The sequence below is a fragment of the Protomyctophum parallelum genome, assembly GCF_964188405.1.
Source record: "Protomyctophum parallelum genome assembly, chromosome: 18".
In the NCBI taxonomy this organism is placed as follows: Eukaryota; Metazoa; Chordata; class Actinopteri; order Myctophiformes; family Myctophidae; genus Protomyctophum; species Protomyctophum parallelum.
In genome coordinates, this window is record NC_139716.1 from 43,575,821 (window position 1) to 43,596,913 (window position 21,093).

The 21,093-nt window shown below is 43.2% G+C and overlaps 3 protein-coding genes across 3 annotated transcripts in view; 2 read left to right on the plus strand and 1 right to left on the minus strand.

Annotated features, from left to right (window-relative positions):
* Window positions 1-1,571, plus strand: part of LOC310876154 (retinal guanylyl cyclase 2-like) — a 36,064-nt gene extending 34,493 nt beyond the window's left edge. Inside the window, exons 25-26 of the mRNA XM_083789599.1 lie at window positions 319-407; window positions 1,442-1,571. Coding sequence (XP_083645725.1) covers window positions 319-407; window positions 1,442-1,532 — 180 coding nt within the window. The 3' untranslated portion in view covers window positions 1,533-1,571. The remainder of the gene's footprint in view (window positions 1-318; window positions 408-1,441) is intronic.
* Window positions 1,572-4,871: 3,300 nt separating this feature from the next.
* On the plus strand, window positions 4,872-7,235 carry LOC310876155 (V-type proton ATPase subunit H-like; the record flags this gene model as incomplete). Its single annotated transcript, XM_083789600.1, has 3 exons — window positions 4,872-5,838; window positions 6,648-6,878; window positions 7,216-7,235. The coding sequence occupies 3 exons, from the start codon at window positions 4,872-4,874 to the stop codon at window positions 7,233-7,235; spliced, it is 1,218 nt and encodes a 405-aa protein (XP_083645726.1).
* A 6,178-nt stretch (window positions 7,236-13,413) lies between these two features.
* LOC310876157 (E3 ubiquitin/ISG15 ligase TRIM25-like) lies at window positions 13,414-20,433 on the minus strand. The gene is made up of 3 exons (XM_083789602.1): window positions 20,159-20,433; window positions 18,686-19,818; window positions 13,414-14,059 (listed from the first exon to the last, which is right to left on the minus strand). Exons 1-3 carry the CDS (start codon window positions 20,406-20,408, stop codon window positions 13,595-13,597), a joined length of 1,848 nt encoding a protein of 615 aa, XP_083645728.1. The 5' UTR covers window positions 20,409-20,433; the 3' UTR covers window positions 13,414-13,594.
* Between the last annotated feature and the right edge of the window lie 660 nt (window positions 20,434-21,093).

Sequence of the window (21,093 nt, forward strand, 5' to 3'; positions counted from 1 at the left end):
AAAGGTAAGAAAGATAAGAAAGCATTCTAGCATGGAATTCTCCTTTAATGTAGTCATTGGCAGTCTCTGAAGTCTGAACGGCATGTTCACAGCACGGTATATGTAACAATGTTTTGCCGTCTATGCACTTAATTTGTAACTGTCTGTTCTCTTATTGTCTGACTGCACTGGCAGTGCTCATGTTCATTGTACAAGTTATTCCTGTACTTCTGATTATGTGGACCTAAATAAACATTCCGTGTGTGTGTGTGTGTGTGTGTGTGTGTGTGTGTGTGTGTGTGTGTGTGTGTGTGCGTGTGCGTGTGCGTGTGCGTGCAGGTTCTTTCCCCAACAGAAGACACTTACTTCCTGGTTGGTAGAGATGGATTCGACAAAAAACTTCCTATTCCTCCTGATGTCCTTGGAGGGTATGTTGTTATGTATATTTTGGATACATATTAACTAATTATGAATATTAAATAACCCAACACAATAATGTCAGCGTCATCACTGCTTTATAATGGAAGTAATTAAAGTAGGATACTCTAAAACCCTTCCGGCGTACAAAGCCATGAATCATGAAGGTAACGTTTGAATTAGGAGAACATAAATCTAGTTGTATAGAGACCGCTGTAAGAGGAGTTGACCAGCACCAGCGTATGATTCCAAAGGATTATAATCACCATAATATTTTCGTGGGAGCAGAAAAGACGTCCAAATACAAGCATCGGAAAAGTACTCCCACGGACAAAATGTCCGTGCACATATTATATACCATGTACAGTAATCCTACAGTCTTTGACATGGGAAGTAGTACATGTATCTGTGAAAACATGTTTTCATACAGATAGGCTACATGGGAGAAAACAATTCTTTATCTAAACGCTACGGGAGAAGAAATACAGGACATGGGGCATATGTAGATTTATAATCATGCAGGGCACATGTAACACTCCATGCACAAACAATTAAAGTCTTAAAATATTATCCATCAACAGTATTATTATTATTATTATTGGCAGGCTTCCGTCACCTCATAGCTGTCAGTGCTTTTTTTGCATGACTGTGTTGTTTAACACACTATACTAGTCTTGCGTTACCAGACTGTTGCCTCTCGCAATTTCCAAATGCTTCCAAAATACATCTATACAGTATCCGGAGATTGTGGAATAGTCTGCCTACAGTACACGATACTACAATAATACTAATCACTGTATTCGTAGTAGTACAGTAGTCTTACCGTGCATTCCTTTCGGTCGTAAGTTGATTGATTCGGATACGTGCCCCCTGGGCCCTGGCGGCCTCATTCCGTTGAGCCGCCCCTCGCGTCTGAAACCGTCAAAGAATGACAGAGTTACAGTGTGGGGGTCCCCGGGACATCCCGTCCCCCAGGAATGACCTTTCTTTACACACCATTTCTAACCTGTCTGTCTGTCTGTCTGTCTGTCTGTCTGTCTTAAAGGAAAGCTACCCATGGTATTAGTGTCGATGAAATTCCTGTGGACCGGAGACAGAAGTTCCTGGACCGACAAGCCAAGAATAACGCGAAATAACGCACGCACACACGCATACATACACACACGCACGCACGCACGCACGCATACATACACACACGCACGCACACACACGCACGCACGCACGCACGCATGCATACATACATACATACACACACGCACGCACGCACGCACGCATACATACATACACACACACACACACGCACGCACGCACGCACGCATACATACACACACACACACACGCACGCATACATACATACACACACGCACGCACGCACGCACGCACGCACGCATACATACATACACACACGCACGCACGCACGCACGCACGCACGCATACATACACACACGCACGCACGCACGCACGCATACATACACACACACACTTTTGGACTCATTTTAAATATAGGAAGGTATTGCGGGCAGGGATTTTTACCAAAAAGCCCCCCCCCCCCCCCCCCCTTTTAAAATACACACACACATACATACCTACATACATACATTTCAGAAGTTTTAGCAGTTTTTAAGGACCCACTTTTAGGCCAGTGCACCAGAGCAAATTCTTGCCTTTTTTTAAACCCTACCCATTCCAACCAAATACATACACACACACACGCACGCACGCACGCACGCATACATACATACACACACACACACACACACACACACGCACGCCCACACCACACACACACACGCAGGTCTATATATTTGCTTTAGAAGTTTATGATACAATTAGAATGAGACTATAAGACAATGTATAGAGATACCAATTATAATGGGACTATCAAATGACTTTATTTTGCGTTGATAACTTAGTTACATATGAATGATGCTTATAAATGCATATGTCTTGTAACCTTGAAGGGGGAGGGGGGGGGGGGGATTTGTCACGTCAAACGTTTGATGCATCTCCCACTGTGTCAGGGTCCCCGGCGCCGCTGTGTCAGGGTCCCCGGCGCCGCTGTGTCAGGGTCCCCGGCGCCGCTGTGTCAGGGTCCCCGGCGCCGCTGTGTCAGGGTCCCCGGCGCGGCGGCGCCACTGTCATATACGATGGCGGTAGCAGCCATAGAGTTATTATTATTATAACTCTATGGTAGCAGCCTACATTTAACGGCAGCTGTCGTAAAAGCTCAGCTCAGCAGATACTACGTATGATGGATAATGATATGATATGATATAGTACTTTATTGTCAGTTCACACTGAAATTTGTCTTGCGACACAGCAGCCAAGTATGCAGAAACACATAACAAAACACAAACGGGACAATTTACATACATAAAGACATGAGCAATATCCAGCGCTTAGATTATCCTGTGGCTACTACAACTCCTGATTAAGCCTCAAGGTCGACTGGTAGACAAAGGACCTCTTTAGTCTGACCTTATTGTATGCTGGTACACCATATCTCCTTCCTGAAGGTAGCAACCTATATTCTCCATACATCACATGCTTAGTATTAGAGGTGATATTCCTTGCTAACCTTAGGATGCTGTTATCATACGTGGATGTATAAAGTTTCTGAAGTTGTTGTCCAACAATCTTTGAACAAATGTTCAGTTGTTGCAGCAGTTGTGACTTTAGGGCTGCAGACAAACATCCATACCAGGTGGTACTACAGTACTGATTAATAACAGTAGTATACAGTACAGTACTGAAGAACACTCATAATATCAGAAGTGAAAAACAAAAGAAGAATCCGTCTACTAGCACAATGTAGCGGTCTGTATGTTATCTGTACCTTAACGTGCATCGAGTGACGACAGCTGGACAGCAACAAACCCCAGAGCAGTGGACACAGGGGTGGCTTTGCTTGTCCCCGTTGGAAGGGACATTTAGATTTAACCCATTCTGACCTGAGATCAGATTCATACGAGGTTTTCCACTGGACACACGCTTGTCTGATGAACCCATTCTGACCTGAGATCAGATTCTAAAAATGTCAGTCGTTCTTCGATTTTTCAAAAATAGCAGACCTACAAGCTCGTATCGCGCCACTCGGTGGCGCGATACGAGCTTGTAGATCTGCTATTTTTCAATAGCTAAAGCATAACATGATGCTGACACCAAAATGGGTGCCCGGTCAGAATGGGTTAAAGCGGTATCCGATGGAAGCGTGGATGAAAGCACGCTTGTGTGCAAATTATGCAATAAAGAATTTGCTTATCATGTCAAGCCTCCGGTATCACCTTAATGCGTTGAAGCTTAGACTGGTTTCCAGTCTGCTTTGCTATAATGTTCCGTGAATTTGTTTTTGTCACTTGAGTAGAAAGGTGACCAAACGCTGGAAAGTGGAAACCAGGCTAGTGGAGTCTTTCTAGGCCTATTATGCTGAAATGTTGGTATTGGTAAATCTGTTATGGATAGAATAGATAACATCACACCTGCTAGTGATTACATCCACAAACAACTCTGTAGCTCAGCTACTGTGTAGGCTACTGTAGGCCTACATCTATAAACTCAATGAATATTAACCCATTCTGACCTGAGATCAGATTCATACGAGGTTTCCACTGGACACACGCTGGTCTGACGAACCCATTCTGACCTGAGATCAGATTCTAAAAAATGACAGTCGTTCTTCGATTTTTCAAAAAATAGCAGACCTACAAGCTCGTATCGCGCCACTCGGTGGCGCGATATGAGCTTGTAGATCTGCTATTTTTCAATAGCTAAAGCATAACATGATGCTGACACCAAAATGGGTGCCCGTTCAGAATGGGTTAATTAATGAATGGATAGAAACCCCAATTGAATACTTTTAGTTTTGATAAATAGTTTTGATATACTGTATGTCCAGCGTTGATGGTTTGTGTAAGAACAAACCATCACAAACCAAGAGGGACCTATAACCCAGTTTGGGTTATAGGATTCTGTCCAGAAAGCCACATTTAGTAATATAGGAGGATGGGTCCCTCATGCACATTTTTGAAACCAACCGCAGTCAATGTAGTCAGGGAGCCAGTCACCCCAAATGTGAGAGGTCCTGTGATGTCATGCCGTACTATTTATTTGTGTTTTTGGGGGGCGCTAGCCCCTCCTATATTCAGCTATACTGTATCTTCGTCTTACACAAACATTAAATTCCCATTGACAATGAATGGACAATTTACGTCATATGTGGACGTAATATAGAGCCTGTTGAACTCCATATTTGGACGTCAATATGGCACTGTACTGATGACACCAGATTCTCTGGCAGAGATATACACTCCACTGGGCATCACTTTTCTAGTTGTAAGTGTTTTTATGAAGATAAAGTTCCGCATGGGCACATAAAGAAACCTCCCAACCTTGAACAATTTTCAACCGGTCACTCAGGGAAGTGGGTGGCGTGACATTTCTATCGGGACACCTTGTGTCAGTTGACATATTCAAAGATGGACGTTCGTGATGCTGTGGCCGCCGCAGCTTCCTCAAACAGCATCGCGGCAGAAGTAAGCGAGGTTCGAAACGCTGACATCTACTGGCAGTCCTACAAGGGTGAACTGTCCGCGGAGGACGTTGAGTTCATCACAAGGTTCGATGAGGCTCGAGCTCAGCCTGACGTGCAACAGGAAATTCTGAACAACGAAGGACAAAAGAGTGTGGAGACCTTTCTGAACCTGGTTACAAACATCTCAGATGAGAAAACGGTCCAGTACATCCTGACTATGATTGACGACGCTCTGGATGAGAATTACCAAGAGAGGGCCAACATCTGGATTGACTATGCCAAAGAGACGGGGAATATCGCATGGTCCTACTTCCTTCCCACGCTGAACCACAAGGACCCATTCATTGTCCACATGGCCGCAAGGATTATCGCCAAACTGTCAGCCTGGGGACGTGACACGATGCAGGGAGGCAACCTCGACGACTACTTCTGTTGGGTGAAGAATCAACTTGCACCAGAGAACATAGTTCAAGATCCAGAAACGGGTGACTGCTCTCTTTACGTCCAGTGTGCAGCCGGGTGCCTCCAGCTGATGCTCAAGGTGAATGAGTATCGTGCTGCCTGGCTCGAGGCCGAAGGCATCCAATGCATCAAGGCTGTTCTGAGCACCAAGTGCGGCACCCAGCTTCAGTACCAGATGATCTTCTGCATTTGGCTCCTGGCCTTCAACCCCCAAATGTGTGAGCAGATGAAAAGTCACGACATCGTGCCAGGATTGGCCAACATCCTAAAGGAGACCAACAATGACAAAGTAAAACGCATCATTGTGTCCGCCTTCCGAAACGTCCTGGATAAGTCTACAGAGCAGGAGACGTGCCAGGAGTATGCCCAGGCCATGATCAAGGGCAAGGTGCTGAAGACTTTGGAGAAGTATGACAACAACAACGACAATGTCAAGTTCTTGCTGAAGCGTCTGGGAGAGCATAAAAAAAAATACAAAAGATAAGTAGCCTTCGGAACTAATGGTTCAAGTACACCATTGGGACATTTGTTCGTATATCATGGGGTCATGTCCCCAATCAAACCTTTGGTGTTGAGTGGCAAGCAGGGACGCATTTGGTACCATCCTTATGGACGCTCTAACCACAAAGCCACATCTCGGATAGCACGCTGGACCCTAACTCCTTCATTTAGTAGTCTGGTCATCTGGAAGGGAGTGCACGTCTGAACAGTTCTGGGTTAAGAATGTCTTTAGAACTATGAACTCCTTAAGAAACCAAGCTGTTAGCGGCGTCAGATGCCCCTCATCGTGGTGGCAGCACAAGACATTGGCTAGTCTGTGTGACACTATCCCCGTGATTGAGCACCTGACCGGAGCTCAAGTGCTGATGAACTAGCCTGGTTAATAAACCAGACCGAATCAGCCGTTGGCAAAAAAAAATTGCCTACCAGCGGATTTCGGTCTGGAGAGGCTCAATTTTATGCCCATTTCCTACACAGGAGAATGTGTGCGCCCAATAGGGACACGGTATGCAATATGGGCGGGCTTTGGTACAGTGACGTTCAATGCTTGAGACCTTTGACTGACAGTAGCTCTGACCAATTGCGTCAAAGAGAAAATGTTTCCCTGGAAATGAAATCCAAGCCGAGCCTCCCCAGACTAATATCCCGCGGATCCGTGCGATATTTGTCTGGTTTATTAACCAGGCTACTGATGAACTACATGCGCCATGAGGATCAGATGGTCCATTGCAACGCTGCCCCCTGCTGGGCTGTGCAGAAACCCCTGGTCCATACTCGGAACATCTGGAAACAAGTTGTCTACTGATCGACAGCGACCTAAAGCTGTGTCTACTGATCAACAGCGACCTAAAGCTGTGTCTACTGATCAACAGCGACCTAAAGCTGTGTCTACTGATCAACAGCGACCTAAAGCTGTGTCTACTGATCGACAGCGACCTAAAGCTGTGGCGGCCGGAAGCCAAACTGTTCTTGTGCTCGATATGTCACCGTGTGGATGCACGTTGTGCCGTATATGTTACCGTGGTTACTGCGTCTAGACATCGTCGTCATAATTTTTGTTTTTATCTTTTTAATACATTATGTTTATACGTACGCATTTATTTATTTCCCTTTATGTCCAGCTTTCAGGGTTTTTGGGTAAACGCAAGCATTGCATGCCATTGACAATGAAATGGCCAGCTTTGAGGGTTTGTGTAAACGCAAACATTGAAGACAAAAGGTGAGGACACAAATTGTCATTGGCCGGAATGAGATGATGATGATGATGTATGAGGATAAGAGCGCCTTCACTTCACACAGGTGTGATTTTATTTATTTTGTTTCAGGTTTGTTCAAGGGCTTTTGATGAGAAACAAAACTTGGAAATTGCTTCATGGTATATGGTGGATGTGCGTGTCCGGTATTAATACATCCTCGGCTTGTGTACTTAATATCTACGAGGGGTGTAATGATAGCCTATATACATTCGTTTTTAACCCTTCGGTATGAGGCTGCGAGCACTATGAACTGAATGGAACACTCTTTTTGTTTTAATCAACTATACACTCAACCAGACCTTGTAAGAAAGCCCTCCCATGGCTAGCCCTGGTCCAGAGCGTTAGCGAGTTGGCGAGACATGGACAGAAAGATTCCACTTCCGTGCAGTGGTTCTCGACCTCTTCAGGCCGTGGCCCACCCAAATCATATTTTATCCGGGCCACCCGACCCTGACAGGCATTTGATACAGCTTTTTTCCCCCCTCACGTCTCATATTTTGCCATTGACAATGAAAGGAGAAATTAGGTCATTATGTCTGTCAATTATGATGTAAATTTGTGGCAACACCAACATTAACGTCATATGTAGACGAGCAAATTGGCTAACCAATCACATAAATTCAGTTCATGAGGTGATGTATGATGATTTATAATGATAAGACCGCCCCTCACTTCACACGGGTGTGATTTTTTTTTAGGAATTACCATGGCCTAAAATTGTCACTTCACTGTCATCTGGGGACCCCCCCCCCCCCCCCCCCAAAAAAAAAAACCTTGTGTGGACGACCCACAGGTTGAGAAGAAATTATTTTGAGGTAACAGAGTGAGAGATTTTTACCTGTGCTTTTAAACAGAGGGAGATTTTTACATGTAGCTGTTATGTCTCACTGACAGCTGACAGCTGACACCAGAATGGAATTTCAAGTAGGCCTACTGTACTTTTAGGCAGACATACAGTAGCAGAATAGTACAAGTCAACAACAACTAATTTCAGTAACAATGGAGTAGGCCTACTGTACTTTTAGGCAGACATACAGTAGCAGAATAGTACAAGTCAACAACAACTAATTTCAGTAACAATGGAGTAGGCCTACTGTACTTTTAGGCAGACATAGAATATACAACAATAGTACAACAACAACTAATTTCAGTAACAATGGAGGAATGGAACACCTTTCCAGAAAGGAATTTCCAGAACAATGGCGGGAGTGAGCCATTCATTATCCATGCATCATTTTCATTTGACCAACAACAACAAACTGGTTATAAATGTTCTCCTTTGACAAACATTGATTCTAAATGTTCTAATATGAGAAATAAGGTAAGATAAACATGGGGCGAGATATCCGTGCTTTGGGGCGATCGAGATATCCACGCTGTGGGGCGAGATATCCACGCTTTGGGGGTGAGATATCCACGCTTTGGGGGGCGAGTTATCCACGTCTTGGGATAGCCGTCTTCACTTTTCGAAATTCCTGGGGCGAGCCGTCTTTTCGCGGGGGCGAGTTGGCAAAGGGGCGAGATGACCTGTTACCGTTGAGGACCACTGCTTTAATGGACCGTTATGCTAACTGTACAAATGATATATGCACATTGAAAGGTACATTTGAATTAAATAAAGTAGCCTGTACAAAGTCCTTTTCCCTGAGCAATATTTGTGGTGGATTTGGAGACCAATTTAAAGGTATATTCAGTGATTTCACTTAATTCAAATATCACTTATTGTTTTGTTTTGTTGTGATAATCCTCCCTACTATAGAGTGTGCTGACCATATAAGGAGTTCCTCCCTGTCCCCAGTTAACCCCTGGGGGTCAAAAAACCTTAGGTTTCGTTTTTGACTCTCTATCCTGATTGGACGAAAGGCTGGGTCCCACAGCCAAAAACGAAACCTAAGGTTTTTTGAGTGAAATCACTGAATATACCTTTAAAGGATTTGCAGACCAAACCCCAATGCACAGAGACGGCTTGTGTTCTGTCCTGAAGAAGGCAGATTTTCTGGTGAAACGCATATACATTAAGTTTGAATTGCAATTATGAATGTGTGATATGTAGGCTACAGCCCCAGCAAAATGATCCAAGTCTAAAACATACAGTAGACCCAGTTGCAGCCATTTTGTAAATGATGTGTGCCCGGGGTTGATTATCAATTACTGTGGTATAAAGGTGATCTGTGCCAACTGTTGATTAACCATACATTTATGCAATTTATCGGCAGCCATATTGGAAAACATGCTGCCATATTGAAACCTAATGTTAATTATCTAATGTTACCTAATGTTAATTACCTGCTATATAATTACCTCCAGAACATAATTATGTTATATCAAAATGAGGGGCAAATCAAATATGTACAGCACCAGCAAAGTAATATCCTTTATATTCTCACAAAGACTGCAAATGATGGAGCACACACAGGCAAAGAAATAATAATCTCGCCCACTTCTAAACCTGTGATGTTGCCAATAAATATGATTCTATAATAATAATAATAGCTATAATACTGGACTACTCGCCCCGGTGCTTGCCCGTTTTTCCTCCCGGAATCTTCCCCAGTGAGGGGGATAACTTTGTAACATGCTATTGGCTGTTTGTATTCTTTTTGGAAAAATATAAAAAGATACTCCTGTGGAAAGGCTATATTATTTGACTTATATTGAACCTATAAACAATTTAGTATTATTTAGTATATGTACAGTAAGGTTTTGCCCCCTCAAATGGTACCTCGTCAGATAATCCCCACATATCCTACAACAACTTCTGTGAATAGACTTCACTGTAGTAGCTTTTCATAAATTATATTTGTACTTATTTGTTCTGCTGTCATGAAAGTTTATAGTTAGAGAAATTCAAAGTCCAGCCGTCTGCTGTCCAGCCTCTCCCACCCCTCACTGGGGAAAATTCTGGGAGGAAAACAGAAACGGGGCGAGTCTTCTTGTTACCCGCAATTCCCCAGGTGGCGTAGTAGGCTACCTTAAGCAATACCACCTTAAGCAATACCACCTTAAGCAATACCACCTTACCACGCACGCACACCGTGTAGTTGGCATGTAGTGGATTAATAAATTTTATGTAGCGTGTTCTACCATGTAACTAAAGTTTTCAAATAATTGTAGTAATATTTGCCTTTGAGGTGTATAGTGGAGTAGAAGTAGGCCTAAATGTAGGCCTACAGAACATTGAGGTGTATAGTGGAGTAGAAGTAGGCCTAAATGTAGGCCTACAGAACATTGAGGTGTATAGTGGAGTAGAAGTAGGCCTAAATGTAGGCCTACAGAACATTGGAAATGTAAGTAAAGTAATTAAAATACCTGAAAATTGTACCCATTAAGGACAGGAACCACTTTTTGGTGTTTTATATTAAGCATTATGTCATACTTTAGATGGCAGATTTACAAGCTCGCGGCACTAAGCTTGTAGATCTGCTATTTTTGGAAAATTGTGAAATGTTGCAAGAACCTAGATGCATTCTTTCAGAGCGAACGTTTTGAACTCAAATCTTTGCTTCCTGGAACAACATATTTTCAGATGGGGTTCGGAGGCCAATTACATATAATTCTGGGGGTCGTTGACATCAAAACGTTTTTTACAACCACTGTCATGAACGGTACAATTATGGATGGACTATAATGTGATTATGTGAGTCAGAGTTGTAAACAGAGGCAACGCTGCCCCCTGATGGTCAAACATCTCAGTGCGTCATGTTTCTGTTTGACCTTGCATGCACGCAGCCATCTGTCAGGGTGAAACCATGATGCATGCGCACACGCACACGCACACGCACACACACACACAATCTACTAAAGTTATACGCTCAATCGATTGGCTGGAGTGGAGATGTATATATATATATATATATTTAATTGCATGTATTAAATAATAAAGTATTGTTGAATCATAACTTAGATATAAGTCTGTTGAGATGTGACACGATCATGTAGGTTTACTAGGAAGACTGTTAGTGCCCCCTAGGGGTCACAACCAGATGTTTTTACATGGAGAGACTTCACTATACTCACTAGACAGGCAGGCAGGCAGGCAGACTTTCATCTTTTGATGAATTGAACAATGTGGACCCTGTTGTAAACAAGTGTAATGCTTAATTGGGTCGTCCACTCACAGTTAACAGTCTTTGTATTGAGTTTGTGCTTAAAATGTACTGTAAATTCTACAAACTGTTAATAAATATTTCAATCAATCAATCAAAGACAGACAGACAGACAGACAATATCATTATACTATTTGCTTCACTTTTGAGAGAATGTGGATAGGCTAAGCCTAACCAGGTGAGCTATGCATTTCATTAGTTTAAATAAATGGTAAAGAATAACACTAATACAATAATAAACATATTATTTATGCGACATGTTTATTGTGAAAATTGTGCCAGGGAGATCATATAACACATGTTTGATTATAACAAAAATAACGTTAATCTTAAAAAGTTACACATGATTACTGTTATGATGTAATGGTTAGAACACCTGGTCTCTGGTTGCATTCCCATAACAACCATGTGCCCTTGAGCCAAACTCTCTCTGCACTAAACCCTACATCACTACAAAAACAGACATACATACATTTTACAAATAGCTCAAAACAAAGATGCCAGATTAGCTCTCCAGTGTTCCAACAGGACACACATTGCAGAAATGCACAGAAATCTATCATGGCTTACTGTTGAGAATAGATTACATTCACGTATTCTTACGTTTTTCAGAATTGTATTAATGGACAAAAAACCCACAGTATTTCTTTGAACAGGTAGCACATGTAAGAGACGAACATAACCATATGACTAGACAAGCCAGTTGGGGTGTTTTGGTGGCACCTAAACCAAGAACAAATATTCTTAAATTTTATATTATCTATAGAGCAGTAATAGGTTGGAATGCACTACCAAAGTGTATAACCAATACAAATACAAAATTCATCTTTAAAATCAAGTTAAAAGAACACCTTATGTAAATCATAATATATAATGCAGTAACCCTGGGAAAATAATAATTAAAATGTATAATGTGTTGAAAGTGATTTTTTTGCTATGTTTTTCTTTGTTTTTGTATTTCTCCTATGTTTTTTATTTTCTTATTATTATTTCTTTTTTTAAGATATTTTTTTGTGGCTTACGCCTTTTATTGATTTTTGAAGGGACAGACAGTAGGCTGACAGGAAACGGGAGAGAGATGGGGGGACGACATGCAGTAAAGGCCGTGTCGGGTCCGGGAGTCGAACCCGCGGCACACTGCGACTGGATTACCAGTCCGGTGCCCAGACCGTTACGCTACGGCCTGGGCCTTTATTTTCTTATTTAATTTTTTATTTTACTATGTTTTATTTTGAGTTAGTGTTTGTAAACAATTGTAAGTATTGCCTTTGTTAAATGTTAAATGTTTGTCTGTGTCGGACCCCAGGAAGACTAGCTTTTGTCAAGGCAAAAGTTAATGGGGATCCTTAACATAAACAATAAACATTAAACTACAAGAGTGTGTATGAATACAAGAGGAGAACGACACATTAAAATAGATTATTAACCACTTTAAGAGTGTGTATGAATACTTGAGGAGAACGACACATTAAAATAGATTATTAACCACTTTAAGAGTGTGTATGAATACAAGAGGAGAACGACACATTAAAATAGATTATTAACCACTTTAAGAGTGTGTATGAATACAAGAGGAGAACGACACATTAAAATAGATTATTAACCACTTTAAGAGTGTGTATGAATACAAGAGGAGAACGACACATTAAAATAGATTATTAACCACTTTAAGAGTGTGTATGAATACAAGAGGAGAACGACACATTAAAATAGATTATTAACCACTTTAAGGCCCATTATGCCAGGGACGTGCACACACAGACATCAAAGGGGGCTTCAGCCCCTGCCCTTTTACCCGTCTGTAAAACCACTGCCCTCTCCAGACCGAATGCAGCGTTTACTACATGGTGAAAGAGATGCAAAACGCCCTCCTTTCCTCTCCATGCCATGTAGGAAGGAAGGCAGCGTTCTAGGAGAAATGTCTCCTGAACTTGAACACAGTATTTTACTATTTTGCGTTGAACGAATTTGTTTCTAAATCCATGTCGTCACACCTGCATCTCCACTAGCTAAAGTGCTAAGTGCTGGGTTGCGCCCCGAAAATAGCAGATCTACAAGCTCTCAACGCGTCGCAGCGCGACGCGTTGAGAGCTTGTAGATCTGCTATTTTCGCTATGTTTTTGGTCAAAAGTGCCCTCTTACGGGATTTCAGCCCCTGCCCCTCTGACACTCTCTGCACGTCCCTGCTATATACTTTTATATACTTTTATATACATCATACGACGCACCATCAAACATAGCTGATCTACAAGCTCACAACGCAGGCTGAGAGAAAAACAAGAACATTACAATGAAACTATTCTGCATGCTGACATGAGAGACTAAAAAAACAAACGTGTGATCTACTTGAGGTCACACAACTCAGCAGTGGCTCCAGTGTCATAATAAAGCCAAACTCCAGCATGGAGGTTGTGTGTGAACGTGGTGCGGACGGTGTGGAGGAGAGTCATGGTGTCGTCAGACACGCTGTAGAAGGACAGAGTACCTGCACTGTGGTCCAGGTACACTCCTACTCTGGAGGAGGACACACGGCCTGGGATGGGAGTATCAATGCCTCTGTGTCTGAAATTATAACCTCTGCTGGTACGGTCTAAACACCATGATTTATCATTGGATCCAAATCTACATTCAGGACCAGACCCTGTTCTGCTGATATCTTTATATGAGACTGCTGCATAAGCAGATCCACTGATCTCTACCTCCCAGTACCAGCGTCCACTCAGAGCCTCTCTACTCAGAACCTGCCAGTAGACAGTGAATCTCTCTGGGTGATCAGGATGTGATTGTGATTCGTTCATCCTTGTTACTTTCCTTTTTTTTTTTTTTTTTTTTTTTTTTTTTTAATTTCCCCTCCCATGTGGAGTCCTTATACAAGTCATATACATTTGTTGATACAGTATGTACATCTTAAGGCACCCCTCATTTTCCTCCCGTCCACCCACTGAGCCCACCCACTCTTCCCCAATGCAGAGACAATACAGCTGGAAAAGGGGAAAATTACAACAACAAAAAAAAAAATACAGAACAAAAAAAAAAAAAAGTAAATTAAATTAAAAGAGGAGAAGGGGGAGGGGAAAAAGTAGAAAGGAGGAGAGGGGGGGGGGGGGGGGGGGGACCACCTGTGTGTGCGCACAGCCACCGGTTTGCACGACGCATATGCAATGCATAGGCATAATGCGTTCACCATTATATAGTTAATATTAGTAATATTTATAGTAATAGTATAGTAATAGTAATAGTAATAATATAGTAATATTTCATATATCGCTCATCTCTGGGACAACTGTCAGGGTTCTTACGTGTTCAACAAAGGGCGTCCATGTTTGCTGGAAAGTTGTCATGGAACCATTAAGTGCGAATCTAATCTTTTCAAGTTTAAGATAAAATAGTACGTCCTTTATCCATCCATTATGTGTGGGTGGGGAAACTTGTTTCCATTTCAGGAGTATGAGACGTCTGGCTAGAAGAGAAGTAAAGGACATTATTCTTTTAAGGTGTAGGGGAATGTTGGTCCCTGGGGGAATACCAAACAAGGCCGTTAACGGGTTGGGTGGGATAGGTACACCCAATATGTCAGAATATGATTGAAATATGGCTGTCCAAAAGTCCACCAACCTAGGGCATGACCAAAACATGTGTGATAGGCTAGCAGCGGGTTGTCTGCACCGGTTACATGCGTCATTAATGTCTGGAAATATCTGTGCTAATCTTGCATTTGTATAATGAACCCGGTGGATGATCTTGCATTGGATGAGATTATGTCTAGCACAGATTGAGGAACTGTGAACCAGTCTCAGAGCTGTCTTCCATGTCGGGTCGGGCAATTCTAGCCCCAGGTCCTGCTCCCATGCCGTTCTAAGATGGTTGAGAGTTTCTGGGTTTATTGAGTTGAGTTCATTATATATTGTTGAAATTAAGCCCTTTGTATTGGGGTTCAGAGAAAGTAAAGAATCCACTGCAGAATGGTTGGGTTGGTTTGGAAAGTTTGGGAATTGTCTTTGTGCAAAGTGTCTGATCTGAAAGTAGCGAAATAGGTGAGAGCCAGGTAAATGGAATTGCTCTGTTAAGTATGAGAATGGTGCCATAGTCCCGTTGCTGTACAGGTCTTTAATAGTTCTGATCCCCTTATCAAACCAGTTACGGAAGACAGGGTCCGAACATGAGGGCTCAAACAAATGATTCCGGTATATTGGAGTTAGGTAAGATAAGCTTTTAAGACCGAAATGCCTCCTGAATTGTGTCCAAATTTTAATAGTGTGTATGACGGAAGGCATGGAGCTGACTACAGGGATAAGTGGAAGGCCTGAGCATATTAGTGAAGAAAGAGAGTGTTGACTGGAGGATAACTCCATTTGGGTCCACAGAGAAGTATTATCTGGGTTGACCCAGTGGATAATCTTTAAAATGTTGCATGCCCAGTAGTAATTGATGACATTTGGAAGGGCCATCCCACCCAGCAGTTTAGGCCGTTGAAGATAAGACTTCTTAATGCGATGTGGTTTGCTGCCCCATAGAAAAGATGTTATCATCTGATCGAGTTTTATAAAAAAGCTCTTCCGAATAAATACTGGGATATGCTGAAAAAGATATAGGAATTTAGGTAGGACAGCCATCTTGACAAGGTTGATGCGGCCGGCTAGTGACAACGGCAGAATAGACCAACGATTTAAATCTTTCTTACAGCGTTCTAGTAGTGGAAGAAAATTTTCCTTAAACATGTGCGGGAGTGAATTAGTAATAAATATACCCAGATATTTAAACCCAGTGTCCACCCATTTAAAAGGGAGGAGTGACTGGGGGATTCTTTTAGCTGCTGGAGTTATTGGGAATAGTTCACTTTTTTGAAAGTTAAGTTTATACCCTGAATATCTGCCAAATTGCTCCAGTATGGACATAATGACAGGAATGGAAGACGTTGGGTTTGATATGTATAGAAGTAGGTCGTCTGCGTATAATGATACCTTGTGAGTGATCCCGCCTCTCGCAATACCCTCAAACCTTGCTTCAGTGCGGAGCCAGATAGCTAAAGGCTCAATGGCGATCGCAAAGAGCAAAGGAGATAATGGACAGCCTTGTTTCGTACCCCGTTTAAGGGGGAAGAAGTGTGAGTGGAGGTCATTTGTAATGATTGAAGCCACTGGAGCTGCATATAAAAGTTTAATCCATGAAATGAAGTCTGAGTTGAAACCCATTTTCTCCAATACAAAGAAAAGGTAGGTCCACTCGACCCTATCAAAGGCCTTTTCCGCGTCCAACGAGAGGACAACTTCAGGGAGTTCAGAAGGTGGTGTTTGAATTATATCCAGCAGGCGCCTGGTATTTGAGAAGGAGTGCCTCCCTTGAATGAAACCAGTTTGGTCGTTTGCTATTATTTCAGGGACCACAGTAAGTAAACGGTTATAAAGAACTTTAGCTAGGATTTTTTGGTCCACGTTTAAGAGAGAAATTGGTCTCCTACTGCCACAGAGAAGTGGGTCTTTGTCTTTCTTAAGTAACAGTGAGATAGATGCTTGATATAGAGTTTCGGGTAGTTTGCCTTTCAGAAATGACTCCTTGTACATACTTTGCAGTTCCGGACAAATAAGGTTAGAAAATGTTTTATAAAACTCTGCAGTGTATCCATCGGGGCCTGGGGATTTTCCGTTTTGCATTGATTGTATAGCTTCTTGGATCTCCGACAAAGAAATTGGGTTGCCAAGATTCTGGGATAGTGTTTGGTCTATTACCGGATAGGGTAGATTATCCAGAGGGTTGTCATTTTCCCAGAGAGCTGGAGGGCATTCAGAAGAGTAGAGTTCGGAGTAAAATTTAACAAAAGTTTCATTTATGTCTTTTGTGTCTGAGAGGACTACACCTGTGGCAGATTTTATTTGGGTAATTAATCTAGAGGCCGCAGCCGAGCGGGCCTGGTGTGCCAGGAGTTTACTGGCTTTGTCTCCCATCTCAAAAGTGCGTTGTCTAGATTTAAGCAGGAGGCGTTCTGCCTGACTTGTTGAAAGCATGTCAAATTCTGCCTGAAGTTGAAGGCGCCTATTGTACAAAATCGGCGTGGGAGCCATTGCATATAGGTTGTCTATTCTTAAGACTTCTTCAGAGATCTCGGAAAGTTTCAAAGTTTCTGACTTTCTGGCATGTGAAGTATAGGAGATTATCTGGCCGCGTAAACTAGCTTTGAGTGCTTCCCACACTGTGGAACAAGAGACGTCTGGGGTTTTGTTAATTTCGAAATAGGATTCAATTTGAGATGACAGGAACTCTTTGAAGTCATTGCGTGCAAGCATCTGAGAATTAAAGCGCCATTGTCTACTTGGAGTGTAACTTCTGGATAAATTAATCTCCAGAGAGGTGGGAGCGTGGTCTGATATTACAATGCTATGGTATTCACATGTTTTAACCTTGCCTAAGAGTCTGTTGTCCATAAGAAAAAAGTCGATTCTGGAAAATGTATGGTGTGGGTGCGAAAAAAATGAGTATGCTTTGGCTGTAGGAAAGAGAAACCTCCAGGGGTCAGACAATCCCATCTGCTCCATGTAAGTAGCGAGAGCATTAGCAGAGGTAGAGGGGATTGCAACTCTGGTAGACGACCTATCCAGAGTGCCATTTTGGACCATATTAAAGTCACCACCGATAATTAAGAAACTGTTATCAATAACTGGTAGTTTGGAAAAAAAGTTTGAGATAAACTGAGTGTCGTCCCAGTTAGGGGCGTACACACAAGCTAGAATTACAGGAGTATTATAAATTAAGCCTGACACAATGACATATCGGCCGTTGGAGTCTGCAGTAACATTATGTGGGTCAAAAGAAATGTTTTTATTAATTAAAATGGCCGCTCCCCTGGCCCTTCCATTGAACTTTGAGTGAAATAGGTGCCCGACCCAACCCTTTTTAAGTCTTAAAACGTCACCTGGCTTCAGATGCGTTTCCTGAAGGAAGGCTATGTCGGCCTTCAGATGTTGTAAGTGAGATATTATTTTGTTTACTTTAGTGGCCTTGTTTGACCCTTTGACATTCCAAGAGATGAAGCGAATATTATTTGGAATGGTATTTAAATTAGTCATATAGGATTTGGATGAAGCAAGCCATAACGCATTGATGTTGCGACCGAACCAGTGATCGTGTTGTGCACACACAGGTGGGGGAAAGGTGAAAAAAAGAAACTAGGATAGACAAAACAAAAAATAAATAAAAAGGCACACAGGTCTCTGCCCCAGGGACCCTCCCACCCTCCCCGAATGCCCTCCCAGTGAAGGCATGTCAACCCCAAAAACCTATCACTATAAAGGACTGCGTTGATATCACAGTCTATCATGGAACCAACAGAATACCTTTCCCCCCATTTGAATCTTTATCCATATTCTAATCGTTTGTTTTGTAGTGGAAAATTAATTGTAATACCCATTCTTAAACCCAAAAACGGTAGGCAGCCGTACTTTCCTGTTCCCTTTAGACAGAGACAGCTCTTGATGAGCTGTGTTTGGATCCAGTGTGATCGGACGCGAATACTGTAAGAACTCAGCTCTGGTCTTGGGTTCTGCTGGTGCTGACGGTGAAACCAGTGGCGGATTTACCAATCTGGGGGCTCCCGGCAAAGCTGAGGCGGGGGGGCGGAGGGTGGGCCGCGGGCGGACGGCGGGCGGGCGGCGGGGGCCCCCCGCCTCGGGGCTCTGCTCAGCCGCGCGGTCTGCGTGGTGCAATAAACTGTCCCGGAGTGAAACATCCACTCTGTTCACCGTCTCCGAGACCTTTGTCCCTTCCTCTGTGAGAATGTCCTCCAGTCTGTCCCTCATCCTGGACACGGCCACAGTCACATCTTCAAAGTGTCTCAGAGGACGGACATGGCTGCTGACTGGGTGTGTAGAGTCACCGGTGGTGGAGAGGGAGGAGGTGTAACGCTGTAGGAAACGGATGTGATCCTCTGTGAGTGAGAGCTGCTCCAGCTCAGCATGTCTCCTCCTCAGTTCAGTGACCTCCTGCTCCGCACGCCTCCTCAGTTCTTCGGCACGACTCACTTGGTGTTCCTGCTGGTCTCGGATCAGCTGCCTCACCTCAGACCGTCTTCTCTCCACGGAAGAGATGAGCTCAGTGAAGACGGTGTCGCTGTCCTCCACTGCTCTGTCGGCACCGTGGTTAATGGACTCCACCTCCTGGTGAAGCCCCTTCACGTCTTTCTCTCTCTCCTGGATTCTCTGCCGGATGTTCTGCTGACTCGTATCGAGCTCTTTCTGTCTCTCGGCCCGTTCTGCTGCAGCTGAGATGGTATCGTGACCTTTGTGTTCGTCCATGGAACACAGAGAGCAGATAAGCAGCCGATCGGTACGACAGAAAACCTTCTTCACCTCGACGTGACGAGAGCAGATGTTCTCCTGAAGCTCTCCGGAGGCTTGGACCAGCTGGTGTCTCTTAAAGGCAGGAGACTGATAGTGAGGCTGGAGGTGAGCGTCACAGTAAGAGACCAGACACTGAAGACACGTCTTCACAGCTTTCAGTCTCCTCCCAGTGCAGAAGTCACAGGCCACGTCTCCAGGTCCAGCGTAGCAGTGATCAGGAGGAGCAGCTTGGAGTCCTGTTGATATCGATTGACAAACATGCATTTTTCAATCTGATAGAAATGTATTTCATTTGTATGTGCCTGTACCCTCATATTTGGTAGCCTACTGTAACAGCATGTCTCCGCTGCCTGATAACTATTGTTTTTGTTACCGCCTATCTTTGTTACCGTCTATCTGCCTTTCCATCAATCTGTGTTAGATTATTATTGTTTCCCCTCAAAATATCCTGACACACTTGTTGTTAGCCTTCAATATTCTTGTAATAAGACATTTCATCTCTTTATTGGTTTATAAATGTACATCTGACAGACAGTGAGTGAGCTGTATTTACAAGATAACTTAAATCAGTCTCACCTGTCTTCCTCAGGGTCTCCACCACCTCAGCCAACATGGTGTTTTTCTTCATAACAGGTCTTGGGTTGAAGACCTGTCTGCATTGTGGACAGCTGAACCTCCCCCTCTGGTCGTCCTGGTTCCAGTGTACCTCGATACACCTGCTGCAGTAGCTGTGTCCACAGGGAACAGTCACTGGATCCTTCAATAGATCCAGGCAGATAGAACAGCACAACTGTTCCTGATCCAGTTGAACTCCCTGCTGCGCCATTTCTGTCTTTCTGTCTGTCTGTCTGTCTGTCTGTCTGTCTGTCTGTCTGTCTGCCTGCCTGCCTGCGCCTGCCTGTCTGTCTGTCTGTCTGTCTGTCTGTCGACTGACTTAAGGTTGGTTTAACACATGATACGAGAGATCAGATATAATAACCAGAATATCTGGTTATTGGTTCCTCAGAGGTCACATGAGATGAGACATCCTTTCTGATTGGTTCGTACGGACAAAACCACACTGAACCTTGTCCCTTGTATTTCTATTGCGCTGATAAGAAAAGGCTTGTCAGGAATCTGGTTCAAGGTTCATCTTTATTTCCTTGTGTACAGCAGGAGATTATAACACATGCATTATATCTTGGGTTCAGGTACATACGATTAAAATTCAGTCGAATTCAGAGCCGGATGCGAACAAAAATAATAGCGTGGGTACCGAGGGCGAACAGGGTGTTATCCTCGGGTTGAGTACAGAGTGACGTAGAGGGTGTGCTGTGACTGGCCAGTCGCTGTGATTGACAGCCTACACCTAAACCTAACCCTAACCTTAACCTCAGTAAAACTATACCTAACCCTAACCCTAACCTTAACCTCAGTAAAACCATACCTAAACCTAACCCTAACCTCAGTAAAACTATACCTAAACCTAACCTTAACCTCAGTAAAACTATACCTAACACTAACCCTAACCT

What these genes read in the sequence shown, in the direction of transcription:
- LOC310876157 (XM_083789602.1), bottom strand. Translation starts at nt 20,408, where the DNA reads ATGGCGCAGCAGGGAGTTCAACTGGATCAGGAACAGTTGTGCTGTTCT. An exon ending in GGAGACCCTGAGGAAGACAG is followed by an intron (nt 19,819 to 20,158) that starts GTGAGACTGATT and finishes CGATATCAACAG; the next exon opens with GACTCCAAGCTGCTCCTCCT. An exon ending in TGTCTAAAGGGAACAGGAAA is followed by an intron (nt 14,060 to 18,685) that starts GTACGGCTGCCT and finishes AAAAAAAGGAAA; the next exon opens with GTAACAAGGATGAACGAATC.